Source organism: Canis lupus, chromosome 29 (genome assembly GCF_003254725.2).
Source record: "Canis lupus dingo isolate Sandy chromosome 29, ASM325472v2, whole genome shotgun sequence".
Taxonomy (NCBI): domain Eukaryota; kingdom Metazoa; phylum Chordata; class Mammalia; order Carnivora; family Canidae; genus Canis; species Canis lupus.
Genome location: NC_064271.1, coordinates 22,409,690 through 22,426,699, shown reverse-complemented (window position 1 = coordinate 22,426,699; position 17,010 = coordinate 22,409,690). Strand labels below are relative to the sequence as shown.

General features: G+C 34.7%; 1 protein-coding gene across 16 annotated transcripts in view; it reads left to right on the top strand.

The window, feature by feature from the left end:
- The window catches only part of STAU2 (staufen double-stranded RNA binding protein 2), a 296,470-nt gene that overhangs the window by 45,015 nt on the left and 234,445 nt on the right, over window positions 1-17,010 (top strand). For all 16 annotated transcript variants that reach the window (XM_025478016.3, XM_025478015.3, XM_035708296.2 and 13 more), the window contains one exon: window positions 7,703-7,862. In XM_025478016.3, coding sequence (XP_025333801.1) covers window positions 7,703-7,862 — 160 coding nt within the window. The remainder of the gene's footprint in view (window positions 1-7,702; window positions 7,863-17,010) is intronic.

The window sequence follows — 17,010 nt, the reverse complement described above, 5'->3', positions numbered from 1 at the left end:
TAGGTCTTCTTTGGAAAAATGTCTCTTCATCATCTTTTGCTCATTTTTAACTGGATGATTTGTTTTTTGTGTGTTGAGTTTTTTAAGTTCTTTATATATTTTGGAAACTAACCCTTTATTAAATATGCAATTTACAAATATCTTCTCCCATTCCATATCTTACCTTTCAGTTTTGTTGACTGTTTACTTCATTGTGCAGAACGTTTTTATTTTGATGAAGTCCCAATAGTTTATTTTTGCTTTTATTTCCATTGCCTCAGGAGATACATCTAGTGAGATGTTACAACGATTGATGTCAAAGAGGTTACTGCCTGTGTCCTCCTCTAGGTTTTTGATGGTTTCCTGTCTCACAGTTAGGTCTTTTATCCATTTTGAATTTACTTTTGTATTTAGTGTAAGAAAGTGGTCCACTTTTATTCTTCTGCATGTTGTTGACCAGTTTTCCCAACTCCACTTGTTGAAGAGATGGTCTTTTTCCCATTGGATATTCTTTCCTTTGTCAAAGATTAGTTGACCATACAGTTGTGGGTTCATTTCTGAGTTTTCTATTCTGTTTTGTTGATCTGTTTTTATGCCAGTACCATACTATCTTGATTATTGCAGCTTTGTAATATATCTTGAACTCCGGAATTGTGATGCCTCCAACTTTGCTTTTCTTTTACAAGGTTTCTTTGGCCATTTAGGGTCTTTTGTGGTTCCATACAAATTTTAGGATTGTTTGTTCTAGCTCTGTGAAAAATGCTGGGTTTTCTTGGATAGGGATTGCATTAAATGTGTTGTTAAAAAATTATAAACATAATTTTTTTTTAAAAGATTGATTTATTCATGAGAGACATAGAAAGAAACAGGCAGAGACACAGGCAGAGGGAGAAGCAGGCTCCACACAGGGAGCCTGACGTGTGACTCTATCCCGGGTCTCCAGGATCATGCCCTGGGCTGAAGGCAGATGCTAAACTGCTGAGCCACCCAGGGATCCCTATAACATAATTTTAACAGTATTTGTTCTTCCAGTCCATAAGGATGGAATGTTTTTCCATTTCTTTGTGTCCTCTTCAATTTTTCTTATCAGTGGTTCGTAGTTTTCAGTGTACATATCTTTTACCTCTTTGGTCCGGTTTATTTCTAGGTATCTTATGGCTTTTGGTGCAATTGTAAATGGGATTGTTTCCTTGATTTCTTCTGCTGCTGCTTCATTGATGTAGAGAAATGCAACAGATTTCTGTACATTGGTTTTGTATTGTGCAACTTTACTGAATTTGTATATCAGTTCTAGCAATTCTGTGGTGAAGTCTTTTGGGTTTTCTATGTAGAGTGTCAGTCGTCTGCAAATAGTGAAAGTTTGACTTCTTACTTGCTGATTTGCATACCTTTTATTTCTTTGTGTTGTCTGATTGCTGAGGCTAGGACTTCCAGTACTATATTAAATAACACTGGTGAGAGTGGACATTCCGGTCTTGTTGCTGACCACAGAAGAAATGAGCTCAATTTTTCCCTAGTGAGGATGATATTGGCTGTGAGTTTTTTTGTATATGACCTTTATGGTGTTTCCTCTAACCCTGCTTTGTTGAGTGCTTTTATCATGAATGGATGTTGTACTTTATCAAATGTTTTTTCTGCATCTGTTGAAAGGATTATATGGCTTTTATCCTTTTATTGTTGTGGTGTATCATGTTGATTGATTTGTGAATATTGAACCACCCTTGCAAACAGAACTATATCCCACTTGATCGTGGTGAATGAGTCTTTTAACGTACTGCTGGATTTGATTTGCTACTATTGAGAATATTTGCATCTGTGTTCATAAGGCAAATTGGCTTGTAGTTCTCTTTTTTAGGGGAGTCTTTGTCTCAATATTAGAGTGATGCTGGCCTCATAGAATGAGTTTGGAAGTTTTCTATTTTTACTTTTTGGTATTGATGTTCTTTAGATGTTTGGTAGAATTCACCTGTGAGCCATCTGGCCCTGGACCTTTTTTTTTGTTAGATTTTTTTATTACTAATTCAGTTTCTTTGCTGGTTATCAGTTCAAGTTTTCTGTTTCTTCCATTTTGATAGTTGGTATGTTTCTAGGAATTTACTCATTTCTTCAGGTTGTCCACTTTGTTGGCATATAGTTTTTCATAATATTCTTTTATAATTGCTTGTATTTCTGTGATGTTGGTTGTGATTTCTCTCATTTGTGATTTTTATTTAGGTCTTTTTTCCTTTTTGATGACTCTGGCCTGCTGTTTATCAATTTTATTAATATTTTCAAAGAACCAGCTTCTGGTTTCATTGATCTATTGCTTTTAAAAAAATTTCTATATCATTTATTTTTGCTCTAAACTTTATTATTTTTCTTCTTGTGCTGGCTTTAAGGCTTCATTTGTTCTTTTTCTAGCTCCTGTAGGTGTAAGATTAGGCTCTGTATTTTAGATTTTTCTTGCTTCTTGAGGTAGGCCTGTATTGCTATATACTTCCCTCCTAGGACTGCTTTTGCTGCATCTGAAATGTTTTGGACCATTGTGTTTTCATTTTCATGTTTCCATGTATTTTTTTTTTAATTTCTTCTTTGACGTCCTGATTGACGCATTCATTGTTTAGAAGCATGTTGTGTAACCTCCATGTGTTTGTGGTCTTTCCAAATTTTTCTTGTGGTTGATTTCAAGGTTCAGTTTTGTGGTCAGGAAATATGCATGGTATGATCTCAGTCTTTTTGTACTTGTTGGCCTGTTTTTTGACCTAGCATGTGATCTATACTGGAGAATGTTTCATGTGCACTTGAATATATATTCTGCAACTTTAGGATGAAATGTTCTGAATTTATCTGTGAAGTCCCATCTGGTCCAGTGTGTCATTCAAAGCCATTGTTTCCTTGTTGATTTTCTTAGACGATCTGTCCATTGCTGTAAGTGGGTGTTCAAGTCCCTTACTATTCTCGTATTGAGTTCCTTTATGTTTGTTATTGTTTTTTTATTTTTTTATTTTTTTTGAGTTTGTTATTGTTTTATGGGTGCTTCCATGTTGGGGGCATAAATGTTTCCAGTTGTTAGATTTTCTTGTTAGATAGTCCACTTTATTATGATATAGTTCCCTTCTTCATCTCATTACAATATTTGGCTTAAAGTCAAGTTTGTCGGATATAAGTATTGCTACTCCAGCTTTCTTTTGGTATCCATTTTCATGATAAATGTTTCTCTATCCCTTCATTTTCAATCTGCAGGTGTCTTTTAGGTTTAAAATGAGTCTCTGGTAGGCAGTGTATAGATGGGTCTTGTTTTTTTTTATCCATACTGATACCCTATCTCTTTTGATTGGAGCATTTAGTCCATTTCCCTTCAAAGTAATTATTGACAGATATGTATTTAATACCATTTTATTACTTGTTTTGTCATTGTTTCTGGAGATTTTCTCTGTTCCTTTCTTTGTCACTTTTGGTCTTTCCACTCAGAGAGTTCCCGTTAATATTGCTTGCAGCACTGGTTTAGTGGTCATGAACTTCTTTAATCTTTGTTTGTCTGGGTATGTCTTTATCTTTCTTTCTATTCTGAATGATAGCCTCATTGGATAGAATATTCTTGGCTATTAATATTTCTTGAATATTCTATTCATTGGATAGAAAAATCTTGGCAGATTTTTCCCATTTAGCATGTTGAATATATTGTGCCACTCTTTTCTGGCCTGTCAAGTTTCTGTTCAGAGTTTTTGCTTCATATATTTTGAAGCTGGGTCTTCTTCTTCTTCTTCTTCTTTTTTTTTAAACCACATCTTCTTTCTCTAGTTATCAGTTGATGGAAAGTTTGTTTTCAAAATTTGGTTATTGTAGATAATGCTGCTATAAACATTGGAGTACATGTATCCTTTTGAATTAGTATTTTTGTATTCTCTGGGTAAATACAAAATGGATCATTGGGCAGCTGTATTTTTAAATGTTTGAGGAACCTCCATACTGTTTTCCAGAGTGGCTGCCCCGATTTGCATTCCTTATTTGTGAAGGGTTTTTAGCTTTTATCTTTATGAGAGATATTGGTGGATAGTTTTGACTTGCATTGTTTTCCCTAGTGTCTTACCTTTTTTGAGGAAGAGTTTGTGTGAACTGGTATTATTTCTTCCTTAAATATTTAGTAGAATTTATCATTGAAACCAATGGGCTTGGAGCTTTCTTTGTGGAAAGATTTTAAACTGCAGATTCAATTTCTTTAACATACATAACATTCAGGTTACTTATTTGTTCTTGAATGAGCTTTAGTAATTGTGTTCTTTCACAGAATTTAAATTGTTGAGTTTATTGCCATGAAGTTGTTAAAAACACTCCTTTGTTATCTTTTTTTTTTTTTAAAGATTTTATTTATCCATGAGAGATGCAGAGAGAGACAGAGACAGAGAGAGAGGCAGAGACACTGGCAGAGGGAGAAGCAGGCTCCATGCAGGGAGCCCAACATGGGACTCGACCCATGGTCTCTAGGATCACACCCTGGGCTGAAGGTGGTGCTAAACCGCTTGAGCCACCAGGGCTACCCCCTTGTTATCTTTTTAATACTTCAGGACTCTAGAGTGATGTCATTTCTCTCATTTTCTGATACTAGTAATTTACGTCTCTTCCCCCACCTCCCAAGATTAGTCTGGCTGTAGGTTTATGAATTTTATTGATCTCTGTAAAGAAGCAGCTCTTGGTTTTATTGATTTTATTTTCTATTCCATTAATATTTGCTTTTACTTTATTACTTTTTTTCCTGTTAATTTCAGATTTTTAAAAATAAAGATTTACTTATTAGAGTGTGTGCATGTACACATGTGCACGTGAGGGGTGGAGGCAGAGAGAGAATCCTAAACTGAATCCCGATTCCTCACTGAGCACAGAGCCCAATGTGGGGCTCAATCCCACAACCTTGAAATCATGACCTGAGCTGAAATCAAGAGTTGGATGCTTAACTGACTAAGCCGCCCAGGTGCCCCTGTAACTTCTAAGAGTTCTTCTCTTCTAAGAGAAAAATTTGCTCTTTTTTTTTTCTAGTTTCTTAAGATCGAAGCTGAAGTTAACTTATTTGGGACCTTATTTCTTTCTAAAATTGGCATTCAGTGCTTGAAATTTCCTCTTAGTTCTATGTACTATTTTATTGTTTCCTTCTAGGATTAGTATTTCGTTTTTATTCAGTTTAAAATACCTTCTAATTTCCCTTTTGATTTAGTCTTTTACTTATGAGTTGTTTAGAAATGTATTATTTAGTTTCCAAATGTGTGTAGATTTTCCAGAGATTTTTCTCTTATTAGTTTCTAACTTAATTCCATTGTGGTCAGAGCACATACTTTGCATCATTGAATCCTTTGAATTTATTGAGACTTGTTTTATGGTCCAGAATATCTTCTTTCTTGGTGAATGTTTTTTGAGAAATTGAGAACAAGTGTATTTTCTGTTCTTTTTGGGTGGAGAGTTCTAAAAATGTCCGTCAGGTTTTGTTGGTTTATAGTATGTTTATGTCTACTATATTCTTTGTGATTGCTTGTTAATTGTTCTATCACTTATTAAGAGGAGAAGGGGCATTGAATTTCTTAGTAAATTTTGGATTTTTTACTTCTCTTTGCATTTCCATTAGTTTTTGCTTCATATATTTTGAAGCTGTGTATTAGTTGACTGAACATTCCATATTGTTACATCTTCTTGATTAATTGGCCCCTTTATCCTTAAGAAATGACCTTTGTTATCACTGGCATTAATATTTACTCCGAAATCTACTTTGTTTGATATTAACATAGCCATTCTGATTTTTCATTAATTTATGTTAACATGATACATTTTTTTCTATTGTCTTTATAGTTGAAGTGCGTTACTTGTAAGTAGTGTGTAGTTGGATTTGTTTTTTTATCGAATTTGACAATCTCTACCTTTTAAATGGGAGCATTTGCATCATTTTGTTTTAATTTTCACAAAAATCCTGTGTGTTCTTTTTAGTCCTGGTTTATTAAAGAAACAAGGAACAGGAATAGGTAGCTTTCCTAACTTTTGCACATTGTAAATGGTAAAGGTACCATTTAAACTCACAATGTCTTCCAGGATTCCTTATTAAAATTATTAAATTTTTATTATAGTGGGATTCTTTTTATTTTCTCCAGTTTTATTGAGATATAATTGGCATTTAACATTGTATTAGTTTTAGGTGTACAATAAGCTAGTGGAATCCTGTAGAGAAGTTTCAGAAAAGCAGAGGATTGACTTAGATATATTTGTAATTTATAGAATGTTCATGTTGTGGTGGTAAGGATAGTTTGAATGGGAAAGTCTTAGGTTAAGCGAATGATGTTAGGATGGTCTTATAGTAGTGTAGGGGAGATAGGTTGATATTCTTGGCTAAGATATAGGCAAAGTGTATATAAAGTGAGGAGGCCAGACCGGAAAACTATTTTTGAAGTTGAGTCAGTAGTTTGATAAATGGATGTAGGTGAGAACGGAGAGAGAAATGGAGACAAGGAAGACCATTCAAAGGTGCCTGTGAGCCTAGGAAAATGGTGACATCTAGAAAAGTTGGAGGCAGGAAAGGTTAAATCATACAGATTAATCGTGGAGGGGGAAAACCAGACAAATCTAGATTATGGTATGTTCTTTTTCTTTTGTGACATTGACATTTTTGAAGAGTTTAGACCATTTGTTTTACAGAATATACCATAATCTAGTTTGTCTGTTTTTCCTCCTATGATTAGTTCAGGTTAAACATTTTTGGCCGAGAATACTAAATGCTTCTTGTTGGATCATATCAGGAGGTAAATGATGTTAGTTTGTATGATTATTGATGATGCTAACTTTAATCACTTGGTCAAGGAATTTTCTACCTGACCTCCTTCCTGCTTAAATGTACATTTATTTCCTTGTAATTAAAAGTACCTTGGGGTTAATGCTTTGTATTCCTGCAAAGTAGTAAGCTGTCTATGGAAAACATTGTGTATTCTGTCTTGATCCTCAATTTTAGAAGGTGAACAATAAGTTTTGGGTTCACATGGAAATTATGGTGTGAATGGAATGTTCGGATGACAAGGGAAAGGGTGGTTATGAAATGAAGATGGACAGGTGGAACTTTTGTGCCACGCCACAATGGGAACAGTGAAAAGTTTTTAACCTGGCGTTGGTTGGGGTGATAAATTGGATTTGAGAGTTTTTGTTTTGTTTTGTTTTGTTTCTTTTCTTTCTTTTTTTTTTTTTTAGAGAGAGATTTGAGAAATATTTTTGAGGTTAAAATTAACAGAATTTGGTGACTGATTAAATGTTGGTTGTAGAGGATTGAGAGTTTCCTGGTGACATAATATTTGGTAGGATTGCCTGACTCTTTGACTAGATTGTACTAAGTATGACATTTAAGGAATTAGATTTTATAAGTGTTAGAGACAGGGCCTCGTGGATTTTCTTAGTTTCTCTTCTTTGTACTTTGCTTTATAAGGATTATTTGAATGACATTAACAATATGATTCTATTTAGGGAGGTAATTTCTTCTTTATTCTACCCAAAATGTTCACTGAGAATTGCTGCTAAGCCTTTGAGTAGGATAGAACAATATCTGGTACAATCTCTTAAAATTATTTCACTAGGTAGAATACAATTTTTGTATAAATAACTTGTAAGGTCATCCCTAACTCTAAAATTTTGATTCTGTGGTATATCTTTTTTTCTCTCAGTCACCATATTTTATTTCCTGAAAAAATTAAATGTTTTCTTTGTCTCTTTATGTTTTTTGAAGATGTTCTCAGTGCAACTGAGTCTTGGTGAGCAGACATGGGAATCCGAAGGAAGCAGTATAAAGAAGGCCCAACAAGCTGTTGCTAATAAAGCTTTGACTGAATCTACACTTCCCAAACCAGTTCAGAAACCACCCAAAAGTAATGTTAATAATAACCCAGGTATGGCACTGACTCGTTTCTTCTGTTGTGTTCTGTATATGCTGTTTTCTGTACTTTTCTTTATAGCAGGCCATTTGACTATAGTCAAAATAAGAGAATGGGGCAGGTAATTGTAATTATTTTAAAAATTTGCTTTGTGGATGCTCTAAAGATGCATTATTTACTTTTTAGATGTTGACAAAAATATATTTAGATACAAAGAACAAAATGTTTGACTGAGTTTTTAAGTTTTTTATTTTAATTCCAGTATAGTTAACGTACAGTGTTATATTAGTTTCAGATGTACAGTATAGTGATTCAAAAAGTCTACACATTACTCAGTGCTCTTCCTGATAAGTGTATTCTTTAATTCCTGTCACCTATTTCCCTCACCCCCCACTCACCTCCCCTCTGGTAGCCATCAGTTTGTTTTCTATAATTAAGAGTCTATTTCTTGGTTTGTCTCTCTTTTTTTCCCCTTTGTTCATTTGTTTTGTTTCTTGTATTCTACATGAGTGAAATCATACAGTATTTGTCTTTCTGTGATTGACTTATTTCACTTAGCATAATTCTCTCTAGCTCCATCCATGTCATTGCACATGACAAGATTTCATTCTTTTTATGACTAATGTTTTTTTGTGTATATATATATATATATCACATCTTTATCCATTCATCTATGGATAGGTACTTAGGCTGCTTCCATAATTTGACTATTGTAAATAATGCTGCAATGACTGAGTTTTTTTTTCTAAAGTAAAGATAGAAATGATCAATTTCTCTTTTTATATAATATATAAAAATATACAGTTTAAAAACGAAAACTAGTTATTTTATTTTTTAAGATTTTATTTATTTGACAGAGAGAGGGAGGGAGGGAGGGAGGGATAGAGCACAAATGGGGGAGTGACAGGGACAGGGAGAAGTAGGCCCCCTGCTGAGTAGAAAGGCTGATGTGAGGCTCAGTTTCAGGACCCTGGGATCATAACTTGAGCCAAAGGCAGACGCTTAACCACCTGAGCCACGTAGGTGCCCCATCTTTATTTTAGTTTAATAAAAAAATTACACAATTAGGCCTAAGTATCTTATTTTGCTTATTGGTGTAGAAATGGTTGTAGAAATGGTAGAAATGGTTGATAGAACCATTCAAATTTATGTAAATGAGTTTTCCAATTTTTATCTACTAAGATTAATTTTAAAGAGTTGTTCCAGTTGCATATACTACCAATAACATTGTACTTGCAGTTATCCATTTGGAAGAGGCTAACCTATATTGGGCATAATACATGAATTGATAACATCAAGTTAAGAAAATTCTGTAAGTTTAGTACTAGCCCTACATCCACTTACTTATTAATTTATTAATTTAAGAGGTTACCTTCTGACAAATATTGCTTTAGGTATTTTTTAATGGAGTAAAAAAAAAGACTTTTTCCTGCCAGAAAGGACTCTGTAATTATTTAATTAGAGTTCACATGCTTATGCTCAATTCTGATGCTTCTTTCTCTTGTGGCATGTGTTAAGTAGAACTAGTCTGTTCTTTCAAGGACTGCTCTTTCCAAAAGTCCATGAATATCCTTTTGCTTCTGTTTAACTGATTCTAGTATTTTTTTTTAAAGATTTAGTTATTTATTTATTAGAGAGAGAGAGAGAGGGAGAGAGAGACAGGCAGAAGGAAAAGCAAGCTCTCTGTGCAGGGAGCCCGATGTGGGACTTGATCCTGGTCCCCAGGATCACACCCCGGGCTGAAGGCAGCGCTAAACCGATGGGCCACTGGGGCTGCCCGATTCTTGTATTTATTAAGTAAGTAAATAAATTCTTGTATTTATTTATTTATTAAATAAACCAAATATTATTACATAAAGAAAAACACTATTCAATATGAATTTGGTAAGAGGCTATCTCCTTTTATAATTTTAAAAAATCTCTTCAGATTACTGATTGTTAGTACCACACAACTGCCTCTATGTATTAATAAGCACTTGCTTTTATATATTTAAGAGATAGAAAACACTATCCTTTTCTCTGAAGATTTTATATTTATATACGTAAAGCATATGAGTCAATGGTAAAGATTAAGTACCAAGTGAATAATAGCAACCATCAGTATTATAAGTAATGATAAACATAGATGGGAGTAGTTGAGGGGAGATACGGTCCTTGAATGGAGAGTAGACAGAGATAGAGGCGAGGAAAGAATATTCTAGTCAGGGAGTACTATGATGAAAGGCATTGGAATTAGGACTGTGGACAATGGATTTGGTAAAAAAAAAAATTGGTGGTCGTTTTTAATTAGAGCAGGTAAGTGACTAGGAAGAGATAAGACTGGAGATATAGTAGGGGTAAATTGTGATGAACTTGAATGTCAGGTTTAGATTAAATTTTATCAGTGGTTTAGGGGATTAATGTTTACAGGCTAGTGGATGATGTGTTTAAAACAGCATTTTAGGAAGTTTGGTTTGATATGTGGATTGAAGGCGGAAAATACTAAAAGGAAGATCAGTTAGGGAACTATTGCCATAGTTTAGGGTAAAGAAAATAAACTCCTATGCATCAAGTACTATACGCCCTCTGCTCTATGATAGTATTGGGAATGGTAGTGGGAATGGAACAGGACAAGTGTTGCTGATCCAATGGTTGAAGCCATGTTAGAGAACAAACTGTTTGGAGTATACAGTGTGAAGCAAGAGCAGGGTGTGTCCATCTCTGCATCAGTTCTACTTTAGAAGATTATAATGGGGGGTAAACCAGCAAAGGAGATGGGGAAGGAAACAGGAGAATCTGAAAGACCAGTAGAGATGAGTTTCTGCTGTTGAGTGTAGCAGTGAGCTGGGACAATGAGTAGTTTTTTGAAGGTAAAGTTTTATTTTTATTTTTTTTATTAAAAAAATTTTTTTTAAAGATTCTATTTATTCATGAGAGACATAGAGGCAGAGACACAGGCAGAGGGAGAAGCAGCTTCATGCAGGAAACCCGACATGGGACTCGATCCCATGCAGGGTCTCCAGGATCAGGCCCTGGCTGAAGGCAGTGCTAAACCGCTGAGCTACCCAGGCTGCCCGTAAAGTCTTGAAAATAGAGTATAATATTGCCTACCAACATGTGAACAAATTATAATTTTAGAACCTTGATGGGTTTTGTGCCGTGAATACTGTACTAGTACCACAGGGTTTACTAGTGCCCCAGAAGCCTCCCTCATGCCCACTTCTAGTGGTTAAACAACTCTGAGGAAGCCACTATTCTGCTGTCTTAAATTCTTTGTGCCTGCTTGTTGTAATCATGCACAGTGCTCTTTTGTGATAGCTTATTTTTCTCAATGTTACATCTGTGGGATTCATTCATGTTGTATTTAACAGCATAGTATTTCATTGTTGTATAGTATTCCATTGCATGAATATACCATAATTTATTTATTCATTATACTGTTGATGGACATTTAGATTGTTTCTAGTTTCAAGCTTTGAGAAATAAAACTGTTGTGAACATTCTTGTCTGTATACATTTTTGTTGGGGATGTACCTAGTACTGGAACTGTTGGGTTATGGGGCACACATGTGTTCATGCATAAATCAAATCAGAATATGAATTAAGACAGGAAGTCATCAGCATACACAAAAGACAGGTATCATAGCTGCTGTTCTTACATCACAGTCTTTTATTCCTAGACTTATTGGGAAAGATAAAAAAAAAAAACCATTGAGGCTTAAACACAGGAAACTCAGTTTTGGCCAGATTGCATAGTGAATTAGAGTAACAAAGTATGTCCTTGAAGAGAGAATTTCCTTGGAAGTTCAGCTGGAAAAACTTTGACCATTTTCTCACTTGGTAAGCCAATTGCTGTAAACTGTGAACATACCCGTTTTTAAGTGGTTTTGGATTACCCAGTTTGGAAGCCCAAACATTCAGCTTGGAACTTAATTTAAGATTAATTTTATTATTTGCCTTTACCCTATACATTCACTATTGTGTTAAAATATCTTTTATTTTTTTTTTAATTTCAACAACGAAAGGGTCAGGGTGACCAAAAAAAAAAAAAAAAAAAAGCCCAAAACAAAACCATAAAACTCCGAAACATGCATGAGACATACAATTGGCATGTGCCTGTAGTTCTAGATACTCGGGGAGGCTGAGACGGGAGGACCAGGTGAGCCCAGAAGTTCTGGGCTGTAGTGGCTCTGCTGATCACCCATCTGCACTCAGTTCCACATCAATATAGCGACCTCCTGGGAGCTGGGAACCACCAGGTTGCCTAAGATGGGGTGAACCAGCCCAGGCTGGAAACAGAGCAGATCAGAGTAGTGGGATTGCATTTGTGTTTAGCTACTGCACTCCAACCTGGGCAACATAGCAAAACCCCCTCTCTTTTTGCCCCTCCCCAATTTAGGGAATCCTGTGTCTCCAAAAAAAAAAAAAAAAAAAAAAGTTTTCCCCCTTTCAAGTTTATACTTGAAAAAAAAAATACGCATAATAAATGCATACATACATCATGTCAAACTATAATTTTCCCTTCCTGCTAGCAGTGTATGAGAGCTCTCTGCATCCTTGTCAACATATGATCTCTTAAGTTTTAAAAATTTTAGATATTCTTCTGGTGTATAGTAGAATTCAGTATAGTTTTTTCATTTCCTTAACTACTGGATGGAGAGCACCTTTTTATCTGGCTGTTGGCATTACTCCTCTCTTGTAGAGTGCCAGTTGAAATAATTTTCCTGTTTAAAACCTGCATTTTCTGTTTTTTATGTTCTTCTATTTTTTATTGACTTTGGGATTCCTACATATTCTGGATTCACATCTTTTGTTACATATTTGTGTTGTAACTATCTTTCCATAATAGTATATTTTGATGAACAGATATTCTTTATTTAAGTCTAATTTATTAGTCTTTTCCCTTATGGCTAGTGTCTTATTTAAGACAACTTTTTCTTCTACAAAGTCATGAAAATAATCTTGTAATATTTTTAGAAGTTTTATTTATTTTAAAAATTTAGATCTAGAGTCTGTCAAGAACTGAGATTTATGTGTGATATGAGGTAGGGTTCATGATTTTTCTTCTTCTTTTTAATATATAGATGTTCAGTTAACACCACTTATTGAAAAGACAATCTCTCTCTTTCTTTCTTTCTTTCTTTCTTTCTTTCTTTCTTTCTTTCTTTCTTTCTTTCTTTCCTTCCTTCCTTCCTTCCTTCCTTCCTTCCTTCCTTCCTTCCTTCCTTCCTTCCTTCTTTCTTTTCTCTTTTCTTTTCTTTTCTTTTCTTTTCTTTTCTTTTCTTTTCTTTTCTTTTCTTTTCTTTTCTTTCTTTTCTTTTCTTTCTTTTCTTTTCTTTTTCTTTTTTTCTTTTCTTTCTTTTCTTTCTTTCTTTCTTTTCTTTCTCACTGCACTACAGGGATGGGGAGCTGAGTCCACTACAGGGATGGGGAGTTGAGTCCTCATATGAAGTAGAAATAGTATTTACACCTCAGAGAAGAGTTTAAATTCATTTACAGCATGACTTAAGACTATATCATAGAACTATTTTGGTATGTCCCTTCTTTTATTTATTTTTTAAACTGTTTTGGAAATAATTTCATATTTATGTAAAATTTGTAGAAAGAGTTCATAGAGTGCCTGTGTACCCTTTGCCCAGATTTCCCAGTTGTTAACATTTCTGAACCATTTGAGAGTAAGTTGTGGACATGTGGTCCCATTCCCCTTAGTTGACTTCAGTGTATTTTTCTCAAGTACTTAGTCATTCTCCTGTCAGGAAGTTAACATTGATTTGATATTATCATGTAATGCACAGGCTTTGTTCCTTCTTCATTGATTGTTCCAGTAATATCCTTCATAGGTCCAGTAATATCCTTCATAATCAGATCATAGATCTGTCATTTCTTTTCATTCTATTTCAATCTGAAAGAGTTCCTCAGAGTTCTTGTCTTTGATGACCACGACATTTTTGAACAGTACAGGCCACATCATTTGTAGAATGGCCCTCAATTGAGTTTATCTGGTGTTTCCTGATGATTGTAGGCATTTTTAGCATGAATGTCCCAGTGGCCTGGGCTTATCTCAGTGTTACATATCAGGATACACCTGATACTGATTTGTCTCATCAGTGATGACTTTTGTCACTTGGTGAAGACTATGTTTGCCAGGATTCTCTATTGTAAAGTTAATTAATAAGTTTTCCTATTAAGTAACAAGGAATTAATGCATGTTTTCTTAGGAGAAACTTGGGACTATATAAACATTCTGTTAATCAAACTTACTTTCACCGACTAGATTTGACATCTATTAATGATTCTTTTCTGAATCAGTAGAGTGAAGAGCGCCACAGGGTAATTTTATTTACTTATTTACCTATTTATTTTTGTGGCTTAAAACAAGAGAAATTTATTCTCTCTCAAAAGGTTCCTGTTGGTGGTTGGTTTTTTTTTTTTTTTTTTTTTTTTAGATTACTTGGCATTCTACCCTAGAATTTTCTCTTTCCCCTCCTTTTTCTGTTTGTTCATTTATTTATATCACTATAGACTCTTGGATTCCTATCTTACTTACAGATTTATAGTCTATCATTACTTGTTTCGATTCTCAATTTGTCACAGACTTGACCAGGGTTAATGTACCTTTCCAGTTCCTTCTACTGTTTTCATCATTCTTGAGCACTTCTTACTTTTCGGCACAGTCAGATGTTCCAAGGTCATCTTGTATTTTCCTTACTTTTCGGCACAGTCAGACGTTCCAAGGTCATCTTTTATTTTCCTTGTCCTGACTGGTACCAGCCATTTCTTCAAGGAGTCTTCGTTGATTAATTAATTGATTCATTCTTTGAACAAATATTCGAGTGACTGCTATGTTCCAGGGACTATTCTAACTGCCTACAAAGCTGTTTCCTCTAGTGTTAGCAATATGTAGCTCCTTGAAAACTAGTTGTGGGATTTTTCTTTCATTTTCCACATAATAGGAATCCACAGTAGTTGTTATGTGTTATATATATGTTACATATATAACCAAATAGCCTTGTTATACTTATCACTGATAAATTTCTTTTAATATAGTGAAAAACCACTAGAAATGGATTCTGCATTGACAGTGTCAGATTTACAGGCATGTGATGCATGAGGATTGCTGTGTAAAGATCGTCTTTATGCAACCTGGGGATCCAGTCGCACCTGCTGGAGTGGTACTGAACATCACGTGTGGGTTCTTATATTTGGAAGTTACCCTTTAAATGTTTTCTGTGATAGCATTATTGGGTAAGGAAAGGGGGTGTGCACACACAGAGATGGCAGTCTAATTCTTTACAAAACTGGTGGAGGTACTTCACTCCAAGAGTCAAAATCTCTTCAGCATAGTTTGTGCTTGTCTGCTGCTTCTCCACTCTCCTTCACAAAGATTAGCATTTCTGTGAATACACAGCAGCCTTACTTTCAAATGAGGAATTTATATGGAATCATTAATTTATTTAATTGATATGAATACGATACTTTTACCTAGTTTAAAACCTAAGTTTGGTATGGGTGGCAGGACGTATTATATCCTACCAGTGCATTAAAATCCCCTCACTGGTGAGTTTTAGACACCTTAGTTTCCTGTTTATTGCCTTACTAAAAGAATGAGGTCTTTGAAACTATTTTTTCCTTTTCTTTTTTTTTCCCCATTTGAACTTTATGCTATTTGTGTCTGTAGGATTGTTGCGAAGTAGAATTCAGAATGACTTAAGTCTTATAAGTGATTAACATGTTAATTATTAAACTATAATCTTACGGAGTAAGAAAAACTCAAACTTTTAAAGATATAGACTGCCCTTTGGTGTTGAATCTTTAGAAGACTGTTAGACAATTTCTAATAAAGTTAACCATAAGTCTACTCTATGATCTAGTAGCAATTCCACTGCTAGGGATATACTTAAGAGAACTGAGTGTATGTGTCTGCTAAAACACTGGCTATATACTTAATTGCTCCTAACTGGAAACAACTCAGATGTCCTATCAATAGCAGAATAGATAATCTGATACATTCATTCAGTAGAATACTCTTCAGTGATAAAAAAAATATTTGCAATGCTGATATATTTGACTAAATTGTTATATTGAGTGAAAGAAGCGAGATAGAATAATACATGTTCAGGTTTGAGGAACAGGCAAAACTGATGACAGAAGTCAGAACAGGTAACTTGGGAGGTGGGTATTGACTGGAAATAGCTGTGATGGAAATGTTCATGTCTTTATCAGAATGGTGGTTACTGAGTGTTTACAATGTGTAATAATTTGTGGATTTGTATGTTTAGGGTTTGTGCATTTTACTTATCCCTCAGTAAAATATTGTAGGAAAGAAAAAGAAAAGAGAAGCCCTTTCTTCACTTTCTCTTCCTCTGCTCTGAGTGTTGGTATTAAATTAGGTGTTTAGACTAATTACTTACTATTCAATATGTTAATGTTTTTTGCTGTTTTTCTTATGCTTTTTCCTATTCCACTTCCTTTGTCCTACCACACTCTATTTTTCTCCTTAATTTTGGTTTATTTATTTTTAATTTTTTTTAAAAAAAATTTATTTATTTATTCATGGAGGGGGGGCAGAGACACAGGCAGAGAGAGAAGCAGGCTCCATGCAGGGAGCCCAATGTGGGACTCGATCCCAGGACTCCTAGATCACGCCCTGGGCCGAAGGCAGGTGCTAAACCTCTGAGCCACCCAGGGATCCCCCCTTAATTTTGGTTTAGTTTCTGTTCTTGTTTATACTCTTTAGTGATTTCGCATAAATTCTTTAGACCTGAGACACAAAGTGAGCAGTCATTGACTCTTGATGTATTGCTTATGACGTGGCTGCTGGTTGTGCATTTGTGTCAGGCTCCACCACCCCCTGGCAGGTGCTTTATGTCAGCCCCAACTTCTCTGCTGCAATAAGTGGACCAATTTTTGTATGTGACAAATGGAGTCTTAAATGTATGTTACAAAAAGCAGAATTCAAACAAAAATAGCCAGGTTTTATCCTGAAAAAAAGTTTTACTTTCTATGAAAACTTTGTTTCATATTTGTGATTTTGTGATTTGTTTTGTGGAACATGTATACTTACATTTTACTAAATAACCTCTTTCGTACTCAAAATAATATGATGTAATTACAGTGTGGGTTATTTATTATGGAATTTTTGAAACTTTTACAAAAGTAGAATAAGATAGTGAACATTCCTATA